This window comes from Daktulosphaira vitifoliae, unplaced genomic scaffold, assembly GCF_025091365.1.
Source record: "Daktulosphaira vitifoliae isolate Bord-2020 unplaced genomic scaffold, ASM2509136v1 Scaffold_12, whole genome shotgun sequence".
Lineage (NCBI taxonomy): Eukaryota > Metazoa > Arthropoda > Insecta > Hemiptera > Phylloxeridae > Daktulosphaira > Daktulosphaira vitifoliae.
Window position 1 is genome coordinate 59556 of NW_026099583.1, and position 19849 is coordinate 79404.

The 19849-nt window shown below is 40.6% G+C and overlaps 2 protein-coding genes and 3 long non-coding RNA genes across 5 annotated transcripts; 1 reads left to right on the forward strand and 4 right to left on the reverse strand.

Moving 5' to 3' along the window:
• Nucleotides 1-3052: 3052 nt before the first annotated feature.
• LOC126908812 (uncharacterized) lies at nt 3053-6822 on the reverse strand. Its single transcript, XM_050691111.1, has 2 exons — nt 6609-6822; nt 3053-3869 (listed from the first exon to the last, which is right to left on the reverse strand). Exons 1-2 carry the CDS (start codon nt 6797-6799, stop codon nt 3053-3055), a joined length of 1008 nt encoding a protein of 335 aa, XP_050547068.1. The 5' UTR covers nt 6800-6822.
• A 1721-nt stretch (nt 6823-8543) lies between these two features.
• On the reverse strand, nt 8544-8982 carry LOC126908810 (uncharacterized). The gene is made up of 3 exons (XR_007704841.1): nt 8926-8982; nt 8779-8841; nt 8544-8714 (listed from the first exon to the last, which is right to left on the reverse strand). It is a non-coding gene; the product is annotated as an uncharacterized LOC126908810 (long non-coding RNA).
• A 1006-nt stretch (nt 8983-9988) lies between these two features.
• LOC126908814 (uncharacterized) lies at nt 9989-10755 on the forward strand. Its single transcript, XR_007704842.1, has 3 exons — nt 9989-10471; nt 10552-10599; nt 10664-10755. It is a non-coding gene; the product is annotated as an uncharacterized LOC126908814 (long non-coding RNA).
• A 458-nt stretch (nt 10756-11213) lies between these two features.
• Nucleotides 11214-13198, reverse strand: LOC126908816 (uncharacterized). The gene is made up of 3 exons (XR_007704843.1): nt 13005-13198; nt 12485-12595; nt 11214-12413 (listed from the first exon to the last, which is right to left on the reverse strand). It is a non-coding gene; the product is annotated as an uncharacterized LOC126908816 (long non-coding RNA).
• A 1167-nt stretch (nt 13199-14365) lies between these two features.
• Nucleotides 14366-19549, reverse strand: LOC126908813 (uncharacterized). The gene has a single exon (XM_050691112.1). It carries the CDS (start codon nt 19547-19549, stop codon nt 14366-14368), a length of 5184 nt encoding a protein of 1727 aa, XP_050547069.1.
• Nucleotides 19550-19849: the final 300 nt, after the last annotated feature.

The window sequence follows — 19849 nt, forward strand, 5'->3', positions numbered from 1 at the left end:
TTATAGCGTAATCCAATATACGGTTTGGCGTGTATGTAATAGTTAATGCGTAATCCAATATACGGTTTGGCGTGTATGTAATGTATCAAATAAATGAATAGTGGCGTATTTATATATCTATAGTTAGTTCGCTCAAACAATTTTTATTAATGCGTACACTTATGACACACCGCACAATTGTATGCTGATAGTATCTGTCTATCGCGTAGGAGAAAATAACAGTCGCGATACAGACAGCGAAAGCGTAAACGAAAAAAAACTAACCAAAAGGCTGAAAAAGACAACAAAAAAAAACAGAATCGAGCAACCAGTTAAGGTGTACGTCGGAAACGGAACAGAACGCAATCTCGGTTTTCCATATTCGGCGGCGGCCTTATCTCAGTGTCAAGGGCGGGGTGACGACCGATGACAACCGATTGTCATATTAATAGCTGGACGGCTGATATCGAGAGAGACACGGGTGAGCGCCAGCCTAGAGCAAAAGGCGGTGCCGTGTCAACTTCCAAAATACTGATCCAAAATTGTTATCGATCAGTCATTTTCTTAATTAGATTTTTATCTATTAAATAAGCGGTAATTAATTACAGATGTTCCATTTGAAAATTTCAAATTGGCAGCTTTATAAGATATAAGAGATTGTTAAGGTATATACTTAAGTGCCGCGCACACTAAACAAAGATTAAGGTAGGCGACACAATTTCGGGTTTAATTTGAAAAAGGCGTCGAGCCGTTTATTTGACTAAGATTATACAAGTAAAACGTAACAGAAAATAACGTTGATACGAGATTTCACAATATGAAAATAAATGTTGATGGTTTTGACAAGTGTATATGATATGCGGTTCGAGAATCGGACGACGGTACGTTTGGTGTCACAAAGATGACTGACTGGTCGTATTATTGCAGCGGGGTATTCGACGCTAGGCATTTGTTGGACTTTACACCACGACGATAACGCGTGTGTGTAACGGTCCGGTTTACAGTGAAGCGGTGGCTGAGAAGGAGCTGATACGACCGCGGGGTGTCAACGTGTGACAACGCCGTGGCCGTGTCAAGATGAAAATTAAAAATATTTTATAATTGAAAAATTTAGTAAAACATAGAACCAAGAATTTAGAACCAAATAAAAGAAATCTATAAAAAAAATTGCACAAACAAAAGGTGATAGACGAAATGGTAGATGATATGGAATCACAGGGACTTAAAGAACCCAGCACTTCGACCTGGTCGGCGCCAGTCGTCCTGGCTAAGAAAAAAGACGGCTCCTCTCGTTTGTGCGTCGACTACAGGCGACTCAACGAAGTGACCGTCTCAGACTTGTACCCCATGCCCAATCTAAACGATATGATTAGAAATATGCGGGGGGCGAAAGTATTCACGACACTCGATTTAAAATCAGGTTATTGGCAATGCTCACTTAAACAAAACGCGCGCAAATACACAGCGTTTAGAATTAGGAGGAGCTTGTTTCAATTTCGTGTACTTCCGTTTGGACTTAAAAATGCACCCATGACCTTCGTACGACTTATGAACGAAGTACTTAGGAGGTATATAAATGACTTTGTACAAGTCTATCTGGACGATATCTTGATATTTTCGGACAACGTGGAAAACTATTTAGACCACCTTAGTAAAGTTTTGGAGCGCCTACAACGACATGGTCTCACGTGCCACACTAAAAAGTGTTAAATCGGGTTTTCAGAAATTTCTTTTTTGGGACACCTGGTGTATGGGGAAGGCATCGATAAGGAACCAGAATAACTTGAGTCCATACGCGCCATACCAGTCCCACGTAATGTCAGGGACTTACGCAGATTTTTAGGGGTATGTAATTGGTATAGCCAGTTCGTCGATAACTACGCGGACAGCACAGACCCCCTCACTAAACTGCTCAAAAAAGGGGAAAAGTGGTCGTGGTCCCACACACAGCAAAACGCTTTTGAACACATTAAAACAGCGATATGTGATTCACCACGCCTCTCTTCCCCGGATTACACAAAAACGTTTTGCCTACAGACCGACGCTAGCGAACTAGGCGTGGGAGCGGTATTGTTTCAGCACGGCATCGGGCCGGGCGAAAGGAATATTATCGCGTACACTAGTAGGAAGTTATCAGACGTGCAAAAACGTTACGCCGCTGTTGAACGCGAGTGTTTAGTGATCATATGGGCTACAGACAAATTCAGGTAATTTTTATAATATGCCCCTTTTGAATTATATACGGACAACGCCGCGTTGACGTATTTACACAAATCGAAAGGCACCAACAGCAAATTAACCAGGTGGGCACTACACTTAGGTAACCTGAATTTCACCACAACACACGTACCGGGCAAACACAATGAAGCGCCGGACATGAACAAGCAAACACAATGAAGCCCACTGTCGACGAAGACGCCCTCGACGACAATCTAATAGGGGCGCCCACATTACAATCGTCCCCACGTTCTGCCACTCTTGATAATATTTACGCCGTCATCGAAACAAACAACGCGTTCTGCGGTTGTCCGTTTACGGAAGGGGGGGAAGTACAAGAGTGGCAAGATAACGACTCGTCTCTTTCATCCATTAAACGACATTTAATCACACACACATTCCCACTTCGAATGAGCTAAAGTGCGCCAAGAATAAAGACAATTTCTTTTTATTAAATGGACTTTTGCGGGCGCGGACACACCAACCGTCATACCCGGTAACAAATTACACCAACTAATTCGGTATTACCACGACGACCCCTTAGCGTGTCACCCTGAATGGAAGGAGACCTACCGAACAATAAAGCAAAGATTCTACAGCAAGGGGCTAAAGAATTTCGTGCGCATGTACGTTAAATCGTGTCATATTTGCGCGTGTACTAAGCCCCTAAACAGACGCCCAGAGGACCCAATAGTCAGTCGTCAACCGAGACAGCCATGGGAAGTAATTAGTATAAACCTAATGGTCCCGTTCCCCAAGACACTAAACAAACTTGTTAGTGGCGACTGACTGTTTCAATAGGTGGACAGAAGCCTACGCGATAGGCGCAGCAACGACAAAAACAATTACAGCGTAATCAAAAGAAAACAAATCGGCCCTGTCGATGTACATCAACACGTCTGACAGGTTGTCCGCGATCTCCGTCCACTTCGGGTTGCAGGTGAAAGTGATGAACAGATCGGGCTTGCCGTACGTCCGCACCAAGGCCATGGCGTCGTGATAACGTCTTTTCATGAACCTCACGCCGGCCGTGTGCGAAGCGGGCAGGATGACGCGGGACCCGACGTCGTTGTCCCTGGTCACGTCGTGTTGCCCGTTGATGTGATCCATCAGACCTTGGTAGGCCTCCACGAAAAAGTCCGACTGGTGCGCCTCGTAGTATTCGAACCGCTCCGATTCCATGCGCACGTAATAGTCGCACAGGAGCTGTTGAAACAGAAAACCGCCGGCGTGTAACGGGCTGAACCCGCCGTGACCGCCGTCGTTGTTGCCCCCGTAACGGACGGCCAGACGATAACACATGAACTCCCTGATGGACACGCGTTGCCTGTTGGTCGTTCTCCGCGCGCCCGTCTGTTCCATGTGTTGGTTCCATCCCCATTCGCCGTTCGGAAAGAGCAGCGGGTATACCATCGGATCGATGGTATACCCTCGACCTCGTCGACAGCGTGCGCATCGCGGGTCCGGCCGTCGCGCGGTCGTAAACCGCGAAATCCACTTGCGCCGGCGGCAAGCCGTTCTCGCCGGTGAACACCGCGGCGACTTCGTTGACACGCGAGGCGTTGTAGCGCCTCGGGTCGCTGTTGCGGTCTTCGATGAAGAACATGGTCACTCTTTGCGGTGCCTCTTCCGGCGGTCGTCGGGTCTCGTCGACCCACACCTCGTTCATATTCCTGCGAGAGACGAAAGATAACNGGTCTCGTCGACCCACACCTCGTTCATATTCCTGCAAGAAACGAAAGATAATATATATATATATATTAGGCGTAAAAATTGAGACGACGGTCGTCGTGGCGTTACCATCATCCTACTTGGTGAAACCCGATCAGACGCAAAGTACAAATTGAAAATTTCGAACTACCACACGTAAAGTACAAACCGCCCGAAAAACCCGAACGCATCAGCGCATGGAGGAACAGCGATACTAGTCCGCCAAAACATCGCACACCAGCAAATCACGCTACACACTCAACTGGACTCAACAACAATCTTGGTCAAACCGTACGACAAAACCACACAAATTTCAGCCGTCTACAAAAGTCCAGTAACCAAATTACAGCAGAGCGATCTGGACACACTGTGCAGTCACGACGGCCCCTTTCTCATCGCAGGGGACCTGAACTCCAAAAACCCAAGCTGGAACAGCAGACTGGCAAACACTTCGGGCAAACTACTACAGAAACACGCAGATACCAACAACTACACAGTCGTCGCACCGGACTCACCAACTTACTACCAGCACAACAAAAAACATAAACCGGACGTATTAGACATCGCGCTGATAAATCTTCACTCATTTCAATACTCAATCACCAACCACAACGACCTCTCGTCAGATCACAACTCAGTGCAAATAGACATTTACACGCCGATTCCGAAATTCCCGCCAAACCAATCGCCTAAAAAGAAGAACAACTGGAAGAAATTTAAAGTAAATCTACAGAAAATCAAGATCCACCGCGTAAAAACAACGGTAGAAATCGATGAAGCCGTCAAAATAATAACAAACGCGATTCAAGAAGAGCTAACGAACACGGCATACGACGCAAAACCTATACCGACACAACCACCTCTGAGCGACGATATCCTGCTGGAAATTGAAACAAAACGACAACTCCGTAAACTATGGCAACTAACGAGAGACCCGATCACGAAGAGACTCTACAACAAACAAATCAAACACGTGAAAGAACTGCTCACGCAACATAGACAAGAAGAATAGGACAAATTCAACAGTAAGTTGAGTTTCAAGGACAAATCGCTGTACAAAATCAACCGAAAACTACTTAACAAGAAACCAGCAAACACACCTCTGCACACCGAATCGGGACACAAGATCTTTGACGCAGCCGGCAAAGCGAAACTCTTCGCTGACACCATGGCCGACTAGTTCAAAAACATCCCCGGAGAAGACTTACCAGAAGTAACAAATACAATCAAGGAAAAAAACCAAGACCATCCACTGCCACCCGACTACGTAACGCCGAGAGAAATAAAGGAAATAATTAAAAAACTGCCAAACGGAAAAGCGCCCGGAAACGATAACATATCAAACGTAGCGTTAAAAAACCTACCGAATAACGTCATCACGCAACTTTCGCACATCTTCACAGCAAGCATCAGAACTGGCCATTTTCCATCGCAGTGGAAAAGAGCAGTTATTATCATGATTCCGAAACCAGGAAAAAGTCACGCCAAACCTGAAAACCACCGACCGATATCGCTTCTACCAACACTGTCAAAAGTTTTTGAAAAAACCATACTGACCAGACTGAAAACCTATGTCAAACCACGCGAAGAACAACACGCGTTTAGAGAAGGCCACTCAACTGTCACCCAGCTCGCCAGCCGGCTACAAAACATCAAATCCAACAGAAACGACAACAAATACACAGCGGCTGTATTCCTAGACATGGATAAAGCTTTCGACCGCGTGTGGCACGAAGCCCTCATACACAAGCTAAGTGCAACCACAGGACTACCAATACACTTGGTAAAACACATAAAATCATTTCTAACCGAACGTTCTTTTCAGGTCCGAGTAGCCGACCAACTATCCACGCCCAGGAACATAGAAGCCGGAGTACCACAGGGATCCTGCATATCGCCGCTACTTTACGTACAATACATCAACGACTTAACGACAACAAGACAAGCGAAAACGGCGATATTTGCAGACAACACAATGTTCTACACCGGACACCAAAATAAAAATTTCGCAATCGTCCAACTCCAACGCCAAATCAACCTCGCAGTGCCATGGACCGAAAAATGGAGATTAAAATTAAACATTGAAAAAACCGAAGCAATAGTATTTGGAGCCAGGCGTAACAACATAACCAGAAAACTGAAAATCAGAGACATACCGATAGCATGGAAAGACGAAATAAAATATCTAGGAGTGACACTCGATACTCTCTTGAAAATGAACAAGCACACACAAAAAACAATACAGAAAGCCAGAGGAGTGAAAGCAGCACTTTATCCGATCATAAATGAAAAATCTACTGTTCCGCTGAAATCCAGACTGCAAATCTACTCAATCTATATAAAACCCATACTTCTATACGCGTCAACAGCATGGAGCCCACACATCAGCAAATCAAACTGGAAGAACTTAGAAGCAGTCCAAAACTTGACAATCCGCATGATTACCGGAACGCATTACCTCACCTCAAATGAAACTCTCAGGAATTCTGCAAAAATTTTATCACTAGCCGAAGCAACAGATTTTACGATAAGTATTTTCTTTCATAAAATGTCAAATTCAAAATACCCCACCTACAAAAATTAACCGAATAAATTAATTAACCAAACTATTTTGTAGCATCACCCTGCTACAACAGCTAACGCCTGGAGCTCTAAATAGGCCACAGGCCGTCACACAAAGCCAAAGGCAAAGGTGGCGTTACCTGAACGCTTCAGCGTACGGGATGATGGCCCTCAACATTTCGTCGAGTTGCCGTAACACGCTCTCCAACAGATTGGCTCGGCTGCGATTGGCTTCGATCCGCGCCGCGGTAGCCTCCGTCGAGCTGATGAAGTACAACTGACAGTAGCGAGTCGTTGCCCCCCTCCTGTTGGGTATCGCCGCTCGGCTCATCTTGCGGTCAGTGAAAGTGTAAATAATCGGTAAAGTGTTTTAAAATAAATAATTTATCGGCAGGGCAATAACAAAAAAAAAAAAAAAAATTACTTTAGGTAATTAATAATATCTTAATTGTTATTATAATTTATTCGAGTGTTCCACCAACGTTAAAGTGGTGTGTTGACAATTTGTTTGATTAACGTCATATATCGTAGAAAAAAAGTAACGTATTGTTTATATCGAAGTGTTATATATACTGTTTGTACGCGTATACCACAATGTAGAAATGAGTTTTTCGCGAAAACACTGCTGAATAAATGTATATTAGTTGATGTGAACAGCCGTAAGGATCGATTGATTTGAATCGAGGTGGACTTGATAATAATAACGGTAAAAATTGAATCCGCTTTAATTAGATTTAATTCGACGGTTATAGTCGTTTGAAACGAATAGTCATTACGAAATATTTATCTGATATGAATAAACAATGAATATTAAATTTAAATAAGCTTACATATTAGTTTCCTAAGTTTTTACAAACGAAATACGAAAAATATTTTAAAACTAATGTCGATATAAGACTTGTAAACAATTTGTTAAGTGCACGTACGATAAACGTTATGGAGTCCGGTTACTCCGTCAATATATATTTTATAAATTTATGGGAACAACTAATAAAACGGTGCGGTGTAATTGTAATTTATTACAAAAATAATAACTACCCTACAGTAATATTGCCGATAAATTAGTCGAGGAAAAAATTTCGCTTCCATTACCTGTGGTACATCTGTCCGTGCGCGGTAAACACACCGCCGGGCAAACGGCCCGGCTGAGCCTCGGCCACTCTATCGGCTGGCGCGACGTTCACTATGAACGAAGCGAACGCCAGCGCGCTGTTGTAAGGACGAATTTCCGCTCTAAAGGATCGCGATCGTGCCGAATCGCCGAGCATCAGGTCCTTCAACCTATCTGGAACAGGCAATAATACTTGATCGTCCGCGAGGTCGACCAAACCATTAGAACAACACAAAGAAAAATAAAATCTCGCATTGTTACTGATACTTTTCCACGGCGAAATGCCGTGCGTTGCAGTACGCACAAACGTAATTCATTGGGCCAATGCAATTCTCTTCCGGTAAAACGTCTCGCACGTGAGCTAGTAGTGTTGTGTAGTAGCTTAGTATACAGGCACAGGTTATAAAACTTGTGTCGTCTAAATATAAATGAATAAATGATTATAATAATTAATGGTACTTAATGTCTGAGTGAACTTCGAGAAATATTACGCAAGGCAATTTGTTATGCTCAATAAAATAGTAATTATCACTTGTGTCCCATTTGAATAGTGTCGAACAAATGAGTATATATATTGCAATGAATAACACAAAAAAAAAAAACCAATTTTAATAATTTGTAATAGTAGTTCCACATGGAATTTAAAAATGTACAAATATTGGAAAAGAAATTAAATAAATTCAAAATAAGTAGAAGATATATACTGGAGTAATGGATACGCCGTTCCACACTAAATAGGCAACACAACAGTCGCGACGACCTACGGTACTGTTGCTAAATGAATGTTTGTAATTAAAAAAAAAAAAAGATAAAAATGTACACCGTATTATAATATAATGCACGCCACGCTGTACAACAGATTCCATTTTATTAAAGCCGAATGCTATATTTAATATACTATTTATTGTAATGTTCGAAATAACTAAACTCACTTCGAACGTAGCGACGTCGAGGGCTGGTTCGTTTAGAACTCCGACGACGGCAAGCTACACAATGAGAGGAAAAAAAACAATAATTAATTAAAAGTTTATGTGTCCATCGTATTGAAAAGCGATTTAATAATTTTACTGACGTCCTCCAATCCGACGTCGACAAATTCGGGCGACGGTTCGACGGGAGCCCCGACCACTTCAATCTACACGAAAAAAAAATATGTATATAAAATGTAATTATAATGCAACGCAATAAAAACTGCTCACGTCGAGCGGACCGACATCGACAATTTCGGGTGACGCTCCAACGGGTACTTCTACCACTTCAACCTACAGAATTGTTTGCGTACATAAAAATACAATAATATACAGTAAATTTATTATTATTATTATTATTATGCGTATAATGTTCACCAAATCGTTTCCACTGGCACCAACACCGCCAGCGACGACATTTCCTCCGAACGGTCCAGCATGACCAACATCAATGTCCACCACGCGAACAATTTCAATCTACACAGTGCCAACTTTTAATGTTACAATTCAGGATAACTCGGGTACGGAACCTGACGTGTTGTGTACGCGATACTTGCAACGTATACATACATATACACGCGTTGTAAGAAACATTTGAAAAAGTGAACGAATTAATACCGTCACATTCCGTAACCGTTACTACGATTCTTAATGAAATTAATTAAACAAATTTATTACGTCGGCCTCATCGTGTTGCTCCGTGATACTGACCTTAAAGTGAAAAGCAAGATCGTCGAAGACAATTGTAGCGATTACTGTTAACTATTATAATTATTACTTACGGACGGTACGGCGTTCCGGTTGAGCACCCTACGCACAGTACTGCTACCGTAGTCGCTGGGCAGAAAATGCCGGTAACACAAAAACGCATTGCGTACGTTTACGTCCGACGGATTACGACAAACTGTAACCAGGAATCGGCCCTTTGGGCATCCCTCGGAAACCTACGAACGCAAATGTCCTTCAGACTGAAGGAGACGTCGAATCGAAAACAATTAATTAACGTGTACATACTTGTGTAAACTGACATCGGCGACGGTGGTGAAGCACAAAACACACCGGTTTACCATGTTTAGAAAAAAATAAAAAATAAATTCTGTGGTCAAAAACCGGGTATGATTATAAAAAAAAAAAAAACTATTTATAAATTATATTTGAATTATTATTAATATTCTGTTTATATATATGAACTATATATAAATTATATATTTATATAAAAAAACGTATGGTTATAATATAATTAATATATAATCAATTTTTATAAATCGAGATCACTATGAAACGATGACAATGTGTCAATTGATTGTGATCAACAGGTTGATTACCTAACGCGAGCGCATTGATGCGAATAATATCGATAGAACGACCGAAACCAGGTCGTGGTCCGAAACACGGACGATAGAAAGTCGCACGGTTCAAAGTCCAACTTACGCGCGTGACGAAAAACTCCAGCAACACGTGTTACCGTGAATTTCGGGTCGTGCGTAAAAAAAATTGATTTGCGGTGGTTGGGCATTGACGTTTTACGAAAAACACTGAACAGATTTTTGTAAAAGCGAACGCGGACCTCGGATGGCGAGTGTCTTAGGGTTCGGCTAAATAAGTGAATAGCCCTATTCGATCGCACCACAGAAAAAGTCGACAAAAATCGGCGGCGGCGTCTGATCGAATTCGTTTCAAATGCTGACGACTCTCGGAGATTATAAAGCGACGGAGTCCAAAGTCCGACCTGGGAGTGGCAAAGAATTCCCGGCCTGAAAAACCTTTTAGCGCCACATCACAGTTACAATGGTGTCGGCGAAAATGAAGGTCGTGTACAAAAACAGCACAGTCTTCAATGTGTGCGTCCCAAAGCAGCACACGTCGAAAAGGCGCAATGCGCCAAAGAAACGGAAAAATATGAAAAAGCGCAAGGGTCCGAAACGTAAGTGCACTTATTAATTTATACTTTTATTAATTGCGCACGCATATCGTATTAATGACGGACGGTATTCGTTTTCGCAGTGTGCTGGAGGTGCAAGAGTAGTGCGCACCTCAATGTCGAATGCCCGAGTAATTATACATAAAACTACGACTTATATCCATGTGTTAAAAAAAAACGTGTTTTTTTTTTCAGAACGTAAAACAGCAGCAACACAACAACCATCACCACCAATACCCCAATCGACGTCGCCAACAACGGTGACCCAAACGCCGACGGAATTGGCGCACCGCTGCAATGCGGAGGAGGAGGTCGAGCGGTTAAGAGTACTATTACAAAAGGCCACGACGACCTCCTCCTCCTCCTCCACCGAGGACTGCGAAATGCGTCGTCAACCGGGGCAAGGTATGAATACACACGTACAATAGAGGCAGAACTAATAACGATTGATTTTTCAAAAAGTCAAATTGTTTAACCATACAATATGGAATACATTTTTCGTTCAAAGCTAAGGAAATTTATTTATGGTAAACCAACAATAGCTAATGAAGTATTAGTACGCAAACGTGTATTATTAATTCTTAGCGCTGTGTTCTGCCTCTTACGTTTATTTAATTATTTTATGTCGTAATAATAGATACATAACAATAAGAGTGTTTTTTTTTTTGTTTCAGAATCGAATGAATAGAATAAAATCATGTTTATATAAATATATATAATTTTATTATTTAAAATAAACGTACAATTAAAAACGTGTTGTTGATTTATTTTCATGTTATTATAATATAATATGTATTATATAATCACAGTGGTCAATTGTGTATCGGGGTAGTAAAATGTCAGTTGAATAACGGTATAATTAGTAAAAATATTTCACAAAAGATTATACAATAATTATGCAACATGTTACAATGGTTATTAGTCAAATGGGTCGTTTTTTAAAATAAGATAAATCAAAAACGGTTAGTCTTTAAACCATATGATAAAAGAACAGGTCGATATTTACAGCACTGAACTTTCGCTCAACTATATTACATAAGATGAATTTTATTTGCAAGTTGAAATAAAAAAAAAAATTATATAGAATATATTGAATACGCGAAAATAAACTGTAAGTGAAATATCGTATGAGATAACCCTAACGTGTGTACCTCAAGTGAAATGATTAGTTTAAATATTTAAATAATAACGTGGTAAAAAATTGATTTTCATGATTATTATTAATTTATTTTGCTTACATAAATAAGCACACATAATCGTATGGAATAATTGCTCGGAGCAATTTAAAAAAAATAGTTCAAAGAAAATATATATAAAAATACAAAACGATATATATATATGTATATGCTATATATATATGCTTATGGCGAGTGCAGAAATCATTGTAAAAATCAAGAACACAACAATAAGAAAATCACGGTTGACATATGAGAGAAAAAAATATATTTACAGGCGAGATATTATTTGTCTCACTTTTAAATGGTTTTGTTGTTAACATTACAAACTCGATGTAAACAAAATCTTATCGAATTGGGGATTTATAAAATACCCCAGTGTATACTGTAATGGTATTTACTTTAGAGAAATCAAAGACTCGAAATTATTCAAAATTTTTTTTCGAAATTCACAGTTTTTATAAACGATGCGTCTTGAGTTTATTATTTCACTTTAAATTATCAGCTTGGATTTTAATGTGTTTTTCCATACTGAAATAATGAGCGTTAAAAAATTTCAATGTAATTTTCCACGCAGGGAACAATAAAATACATGTTAATTGTTACTACTGAAATGGTCTATTAAAAATGATAATATTGAAGTACGGTTGATAGAAGTCTACTGGCGTTATCGATGAGCTCCAAAAGAGAACAACACACAGCGATCCGTGTCCAACAGCCAGACGTTACCGGGTCAATCGATATCAATGTAGACAGATTTTTATTGCGATCTAAAAGTAAAAAATAAAATCATGAAACACAAAAATCCAAGTGGCCTAATAACAAAAAATTCGTACTGTACCTTTTTGGTGAGGGGAGGACGGTCTTAACAAAAATCAACAGCGCAGAACGTTCAATACGCCGTGGGTACAAAAGAATTGAAAACGGTGAGATATCCCAGGGCCTGCACGGTCTGAAATTCATAAATCCCATAAATTAATAAAGTCATTAATATTATGTAATCATCAAAAAAGTAAATATTTAATTATCGCACCATATGTGTACGACTGTATAATTGTACAACAATCTTAAACGTTATAATACACAGTTGGGATAGAACAACACGGAGCCGTTCAAGAATGTGAATAAATAAATATGCAAACAAAAATTAAAATAATTTACAAAACACATTAATTAATGTGTTTCGTGATGACTGCATTAGTCGTCTCCGCAGTAAATAAATAGTTAACTATTGCAATTTCTGTTTGTCAAGACAGTGTAGTCATGTACACGTATTAATAAGTGAAGAGATGTTTGCGAGTGTGAATACTATAACAAAAATTGAAATTTTATATATATAAAAAAAAAAAACGAATTATTACCAGTCTAATAAATCTGTTGACGATTAGAGCCAGTATACTTGGTCGGCAGGCCGAGCCAATATCGAAGCAGTTCCCAGGATCTGAATATTACAAAATCATATTAATCAATACTGTCATTACCATGATTATGTAAACGATTTTAAAATTATAACATAATTATTGCAATAGCTGTGAAATCGTCAATCGGGGGACTTTCAATAACAAATAATCATAGAGGATACCACAAATATAAACGTAGTACACGCAAACAAAAAACTGATTAAAAAAAAAAAAAAGTATATAAATGTAAATAAATAAATATATATATATATATATATGTGTTTCACACAATTACGCAGTGGAAATAAATAAAGTATGATATATTATAACAATCAGCTTATAATATAATGATTTATAATAATAATGAATTTGGGCGTCCCCAACTTTAAAATAACATTAAATAACAATTAACAATATTTGTTACAATAATTACATTAATAATAATAGATCCGACCTGGTCCGCAAATATGCTCGGTGATCACCTTTCCATGCCGTTCACTTCCTTAACGTCCAGAACAGCAACATATGACCAATTTAAACGTAACGGTAATGGGCCGCCAGAGAGTACCCGTAAATTCGCCAACTAGAAATTGACCAGCCACCAGTCCATCAGATGACTTAACATAGTATTACGCGAACCGCAGAAAATATGCGTGAATCCGCCGAATTAACAATAACGTTAATCACAATAATAATCCGAGCGAGCGACATAAAAACCATGTGCTCGGGGCACCGCCGACCGAAAAAGAAAAAACGAGGTTAAAAAAAAATAGTAGTCCGAACAACACACAAAAACAAAACGTGTTCGGGCAGCCGCCGACCGATGTTCACCGAACCGGCTCCACTGATAAGGCCGACAGTGGTATCAGCTGACCACGGAGGCGGCACTACTGCCTGGCGTGAACATCCTCCCCCTGGTGAAGACATAGTCTTCACAATTGGTTTTGGATGATAAGGCCATCCATTGCGCTGTGGATCAGACTGGAGCGAGGTGGAGATATCTTCGCCAGTGTGGCACGTGCTTCCCCTTTTTTCTTTTTTACATAAATATATAATTTTATAAACATACAAAATACACATAAAAAGAAACAATATTTTTTTTACAACTAAAAGGTATAACAATAATTTACATAAATGGGTAACGCCTGGTAACCAGATGGGTACTTAAGTTAATCCCCGTGACCCGTGATGCGGTTCTAATAATTCATTTGTAAGATTGTATTTGAAAAGAATATGGAAAACATGTGTTGGTAAGATCACAAGAGCACAGGAAAGAATAAATCAAATAAAAATAAAAAAAAATAAATAAATAACTATAAGAACTAAGATGACAGCAAAGGCACCAATTTCACCACTGGGCGATTTATCCATCCATTGATGGTGTTCAACTGGACGACCCGCACCACACCATCATCACCGGGAAATACCCTTTCAACGCGACCGAGATGCCATCTTAACGGAGGTGCATGATCTTCCTTAATGATCACTAAATCACCGACCTTCAAATTTCGATCCCCTCTAGTCCATCGGCTCCGAATTTGAAGACAATTCAAATACTCAACGGTCCATCTTTTCCAAAATGCTTGATGGCATTGCTTGAGCAACTTCCATCGTTGAGTGATCGTGCGTTGAGTTTCAGGGACTAACTCCTCTGGTGGAGCTAAAAGTGGTTGACCTATGAGAAAATGACCAGGAGTTAAACACGTTGTGTCGTTTGGGTCATCACTCATTGGGGTCAGCGGTCTCGAGTTTAACACAGCCTCAACGCGGGTAATAATAGTGACGAACTCTTCCAGAGTGAACAAGTGCGATCCCATAGTCCGATATAGAAGTGCCTTCATAGATTTCACCGCGGCTTCCCAAAGGCCTCCAAAGTGAGGGGCATTTGGGGGATTAAAGTTCCACATACAAGGTATGGCAGCACTCCAATTATTACGAATGTCGGGGTTGTTTACAAACTGGCGCAACATTCTATCTGCTCCAACAAAATTGGTTCCGCAGTCCGTATAGATTTGTGATGGTAGTCCCCTTCTACTAACGAAACGGTCTAATGTCGCTAAGAATGCGGGGGTGGATAGATCCGACACTACTTCCAAATGGACCGCCTTGGTGGTCATACACACGAAAACGGCCACATAAACTTTGTACTCCCGTGATTTTCTAAGTCGCTGCTCTTTCATGGCAAATGCTCCAGCATAATCAATTCCCACATTTGAAAACGGACGGCTAGCTTGAACTCGAACCGCCGGTAATTGAGCCATCATAGGTTGGGGATTTACAGCGGCGAATCGAACACATTTCACGCACTCTTTAATTACTCTTCTTGCAACCTTCCGTGCAGAAATTATCCAGAACTGGCGGGCCACCATATTCATCATAAATTTTGGTCCGGAGTGACAACCTACAATATGCCAGTACCGGAACAGTAACAAAGCTAAATGGGACTGACTAGACAACAACAATGGGTGTTTTTGATTGGTATCGAGTGACGCATGTTTAATACGGCCTCCGACTCGAATAAGTCCCAGTGAATCTATAAAAGGTGCAAGTCTCGCATACAACCTTGATGATACTCGTCGTCCTCCTTCCAACTCCAATTTTAACGCAGAAAAACTTATCTTTTGTGTGTGCATTACAATAGCGTACAAGGATGCTGTTAACTCATTCTGAGGCCAAGAGTTCGACGCAGAAGTCCTCCCGCGACTTTTGGACATAAAACGACGCAATAACACTCCAACTCGAATCAAACGCGTATAAGATGAAAATCGGTGAAACCATTCAACCTCTGAGTTTTCAACGATCGCTAACGTGACTGCATTAGTTTTGACCTCTGGCAGTTCAGACGCTGACATAACAGGAATAGACGACGGCCAAACCCGTGGTTCGTTCTTCAAAAAATCTGGGCCGTTCCAATACAATACTGAAGATTTTAATTTTGAGGGCAATACACCCCTGGATGCACAATCGGCCGGATTAATAGAGGTAGGTACATAACGCCATTCACAATTGGGTAACAAATCACGAATTTGCTTGACTCGGTTGGACACGAATATTTTAAATGAAACCTGTGGTAAGTTAATCCATGACAATACGACCGTTGAATCTGACCACGCGTACAGTGTATCAATGTTCATATGCGATGATAATAATTTATGAATACGCGACAACCACTTGGATAACAAAACCGCCGCGCACAACTCTAACCGCGGTACTGTGGTAGGCTTCATTGGGGATAGCTTAGTTTTGCTACCTATTAACCGAACATTTATATTACCAGTATCATCAACTGAATGCAGATACACTAAAGCTGCGTAGCCCTTTGTGGACGCATCACAAAATCCGCACAAAGTTACCTGCTTTGGCGAGGGACTACAAATAACTCGCGGAATTCGAATGGTTTTCAAGTCTTCCAATTCGTCAAGGAACATTGTCCAACGCTCCATGATACTAGATGGCAAGGAAGAGTCCCATTGTAGATCGTATTTCCACACTTCTTGCATTATACTTTTGGCATAGAAGATCACTGGAGCCACCAAACCCAACGGATCAAACAAGCGGGCGATGGTCGACAACAGACTCCTCTTCGTCATCACACGCTCACCAAGTATAATGTCGTACGTAAACTCATCATTGCTGGGAAGCCAACGCATACCCAGTACTTTTACGCCTCCTCCGTCTGAGACCGCAATATCCAACATATCCGATTGGTCTTCAACAGGAATTCCAGCCAAAACTTCTTTGTAATTTGATGACCATTTCTTCAACTCTAAACCACTCTTTGCCAACACATGAACTAAGGCGTCACGTAGACGTTTAGCTTCTTCCAAGGTTTGAGCTCCTGTACAGATGTCATCCATATAAGTGGAGCTTTGCAAAGCTCTACTTATATCAGGCTCTTCATCCTGAACCTCCATCGCTATCTCCTTGAGAACTCTTAAAGCTAAATAAGGGGCGCAGTTTAATCCATAAGTGACAGTATTTAATTCATATTCTTTTAATTCTTCCTTAGGGGAAGAACGCCACAAAATATGTTGTAGAGGCCGATATTTTTTATGGATCCAGAACTGTCTGTACATTTTACAAATGTCGGCCGTAAAAACAACTCGATAAGAACGGAACCCGATCAACACGTCTACTACATCTTGCTGGAGCTTTGGTCCTGGATACAGAAGATCATTGAGTGATTTACCGGATACACCACGAGCCGACCCATCGAATACGACCCGCAATTTCAATTTATCTTCAACCATTTTACACACCCCATGGTGGGGAATGAAATATACACCGGGTTCTTTAGCAACGGACATGTGATTTAGTGCTTCATATTCTTGCATAAAGGCCTGATAATGTTCGGCTAACATTTTATCTCGGGATAACTTATTCTCAAGTTGCAGAAACCTCTTAATAGCTATTTGCTTCGAGTCAGCAAATAACTCAGGCGAATAACCATTTCTCAAAGGTAGTGGCACGATAAATCTTCCATCTTCCGCCCGGTCCACTTCATTTTGAAAAATATCTTCACAGTGTCCTTCATCTGTAAATTGCATTGGAGCCTCCTCCGGTTCCTCTATTGCCCAGAACCTTCCCATCAATTGCTCCAAGGATACATGAAAGCAAGATACCATTGAAAGCTGTTGGTCTGCTGGTGTAATTGTAGAGCGATCTTCTCCTATAAGAACCCAACCAAACACCGAGCCGAATGCTGTTGGCATCCTTTCGTTAACCACAACACGTTTACCATCCATGACTGCAGGGAATAAATCTGCTCCGATTAACATATCCACGGGACCTGGCTTATAAAACTGAGGATCGGCTAATGCTAAATGAGAATACTTGTTCTGAATGTCTGGAGTCAACGGTCCGTGAGGCATTTCTCCTGTGATTTTGGGTAATATCCATGCCTTAAATTGTAATTTCGGCTCATCAGCATGCCGAGGGGTTAAAGTACAATGAGCTACACCATCTATACCAGGCACATTAACTCCCGACAAGCCAGAGATAGGAGCGGTCCAACGAGTACGACTGAGTCCCAAACGCTCTACACATCCGGCAGTTATGATACTAATCTGAGAAGCCGAATCAATCAAAACTCTGACAATTTGCGAATTACCCCAACAATCACGGGCATGAGCAAGAGCAGTGCCTAACACCACCATTGTATGTGGCAGGGAACCCATCAGGGTGGCAGGACTGTTGTCTGCTTGATAAGGTACTTCTGTAGCAAGTCGATGCAGCAGCGAATGATGACGAAAAGAACATTTATTACATTTAGCAGCTTTACATTTCAAAGCTAAATGTTGACTAGAAAGGCAGATAAAACACAACCGATGAGCCTTAACAATGGAGAAGCGCTCAGCAACTGTCAAAGACTTAAATTTATCGCAATCTGGTAAATTGTGATGGGCATCACAAACATAACATTTAACCAAATTATTCACCTTGGTACCAGTTTGGCGAGCAATAAGAGCAGTTTTGGATGTGAATGATTGCTTATTGTAATTAAATTTGCCATATTTGTATTTATTGTCCGTGGTTTTATTATCTGCTGATTGAATTCCCACGTTTTCCAGGATTCTTGCTCGTTCCTTCACAAATGTAATTAAGTCCTCGACCGATGGAAAGCTACCACCACATTCGGATTCAAAAACTTTTCTACAACCTATTGGTAAGCACCTCATTCCTAATGTAAACAACACAAAGTCACCCACGTCAGGTATAGGAAGAGTGTGTAATAGTGCTATGGAATCTTCAAACACCTTTAAGAACTCATTGAGATGAACAACCGTTTCTTGTCCCACACGTGTCATATTAAGCAATCTTTCCACCAAAGAATTGGCTAATTGACGCGGTTTATTGTATCTGTCTTCCAATGCCGCCCAAGCAAGAGTGAAGCTATTGGTCGATAGATGATAACCCTTTGTAATTTCTTCTGCTTCTCCATATAAGCAACCCATTAAATAGAAATATTTCTCTTCATTATTTAATTCATTGTGCTGAACAACTTGAGACTCAAAACGCCCACTAAATGCCGACCATTCATCTAATTTACCACCAAACCTAGGTAGCGGTATGGTTGGAAGTTTTGGATCTCTTATAACGCCATTTGACAAAGTGGAAGCCTGAGGAAAAGCGATAGATGGTACCACAGTGTTTTGAATTCCTTCCTGAATACCATTTGAATTGCTCCTGACTGCCATGCCATCTTGTTCTACCTCAGCTCTCATAGCGGATACGCTGCGGACCAACGCTCGAATCTCCGGCTCCAATTCAGGCTTAAATTTGTCCAACTCGTTAAGTTCAATCATAGCGTCTAGTACTGCTTCATTTTCAACTAAAAATGCTTCCCAGAGGGCGTCGATGTCAGCAGCCATCATTAAAAATTGTCCCACATCCTTTTTCTCTTTTACTGCTGCCGTGCCTAACGTATAAGTATGCCGAATACTCATTAACAGACTTTCCCGCTTAGTTAGCGCTTTATCCCTGGCACGTGTTGTTCTCTCCGTCATGGTTTCCAAATAAGTATATAGACCTCTTCACTGAACAACCAAAGGAGAAAGAGAAAAAAAAAAAAAAATAAATAAATAAATAAGTAAAACCACGGAAGAACACTAATAAATTAATATAAAATAATAAAAAAAAAATCAAAGAAAAATAATAATGATTTCCAACAACAAAAAATTTCTTGATTACTAAATGTTTTCACATCCGATGTAAAAACCACCGACTCCGATCAGAGAATTGTAATACTGCAACTTTACCGATAGAGATCACTAATTAGTGGAACCGATCTCCATTCTCCAATGATG

What these genes read in the sequence shown, in the direction of transcription:
- LOC126908813 (XM_050691112.1), bottom strand. Translation starts at nt 19,549, where the DNA reads ATGACGGAGAGAACAACACGTGCCAGGGATAAAGCGCTAACTAAGCGG.
- LOC126908812 (XM_050691111.1), bottom strand. Translation starts at nt 6,799, where the DNA reads ATGAGCCGAGCGGCGATACCCAACAGGAGGGGGGCAACGACTCGCTAC. An exon ending in CCGTACGCTGAAGCGTTCAG is followed by an intron (nt 3,870 to 6,608) that starts GTAACGCCACCT and finishes CGTCTCTCGCAG; the next exon opens with GAATATGAACGAGGTGTGGG.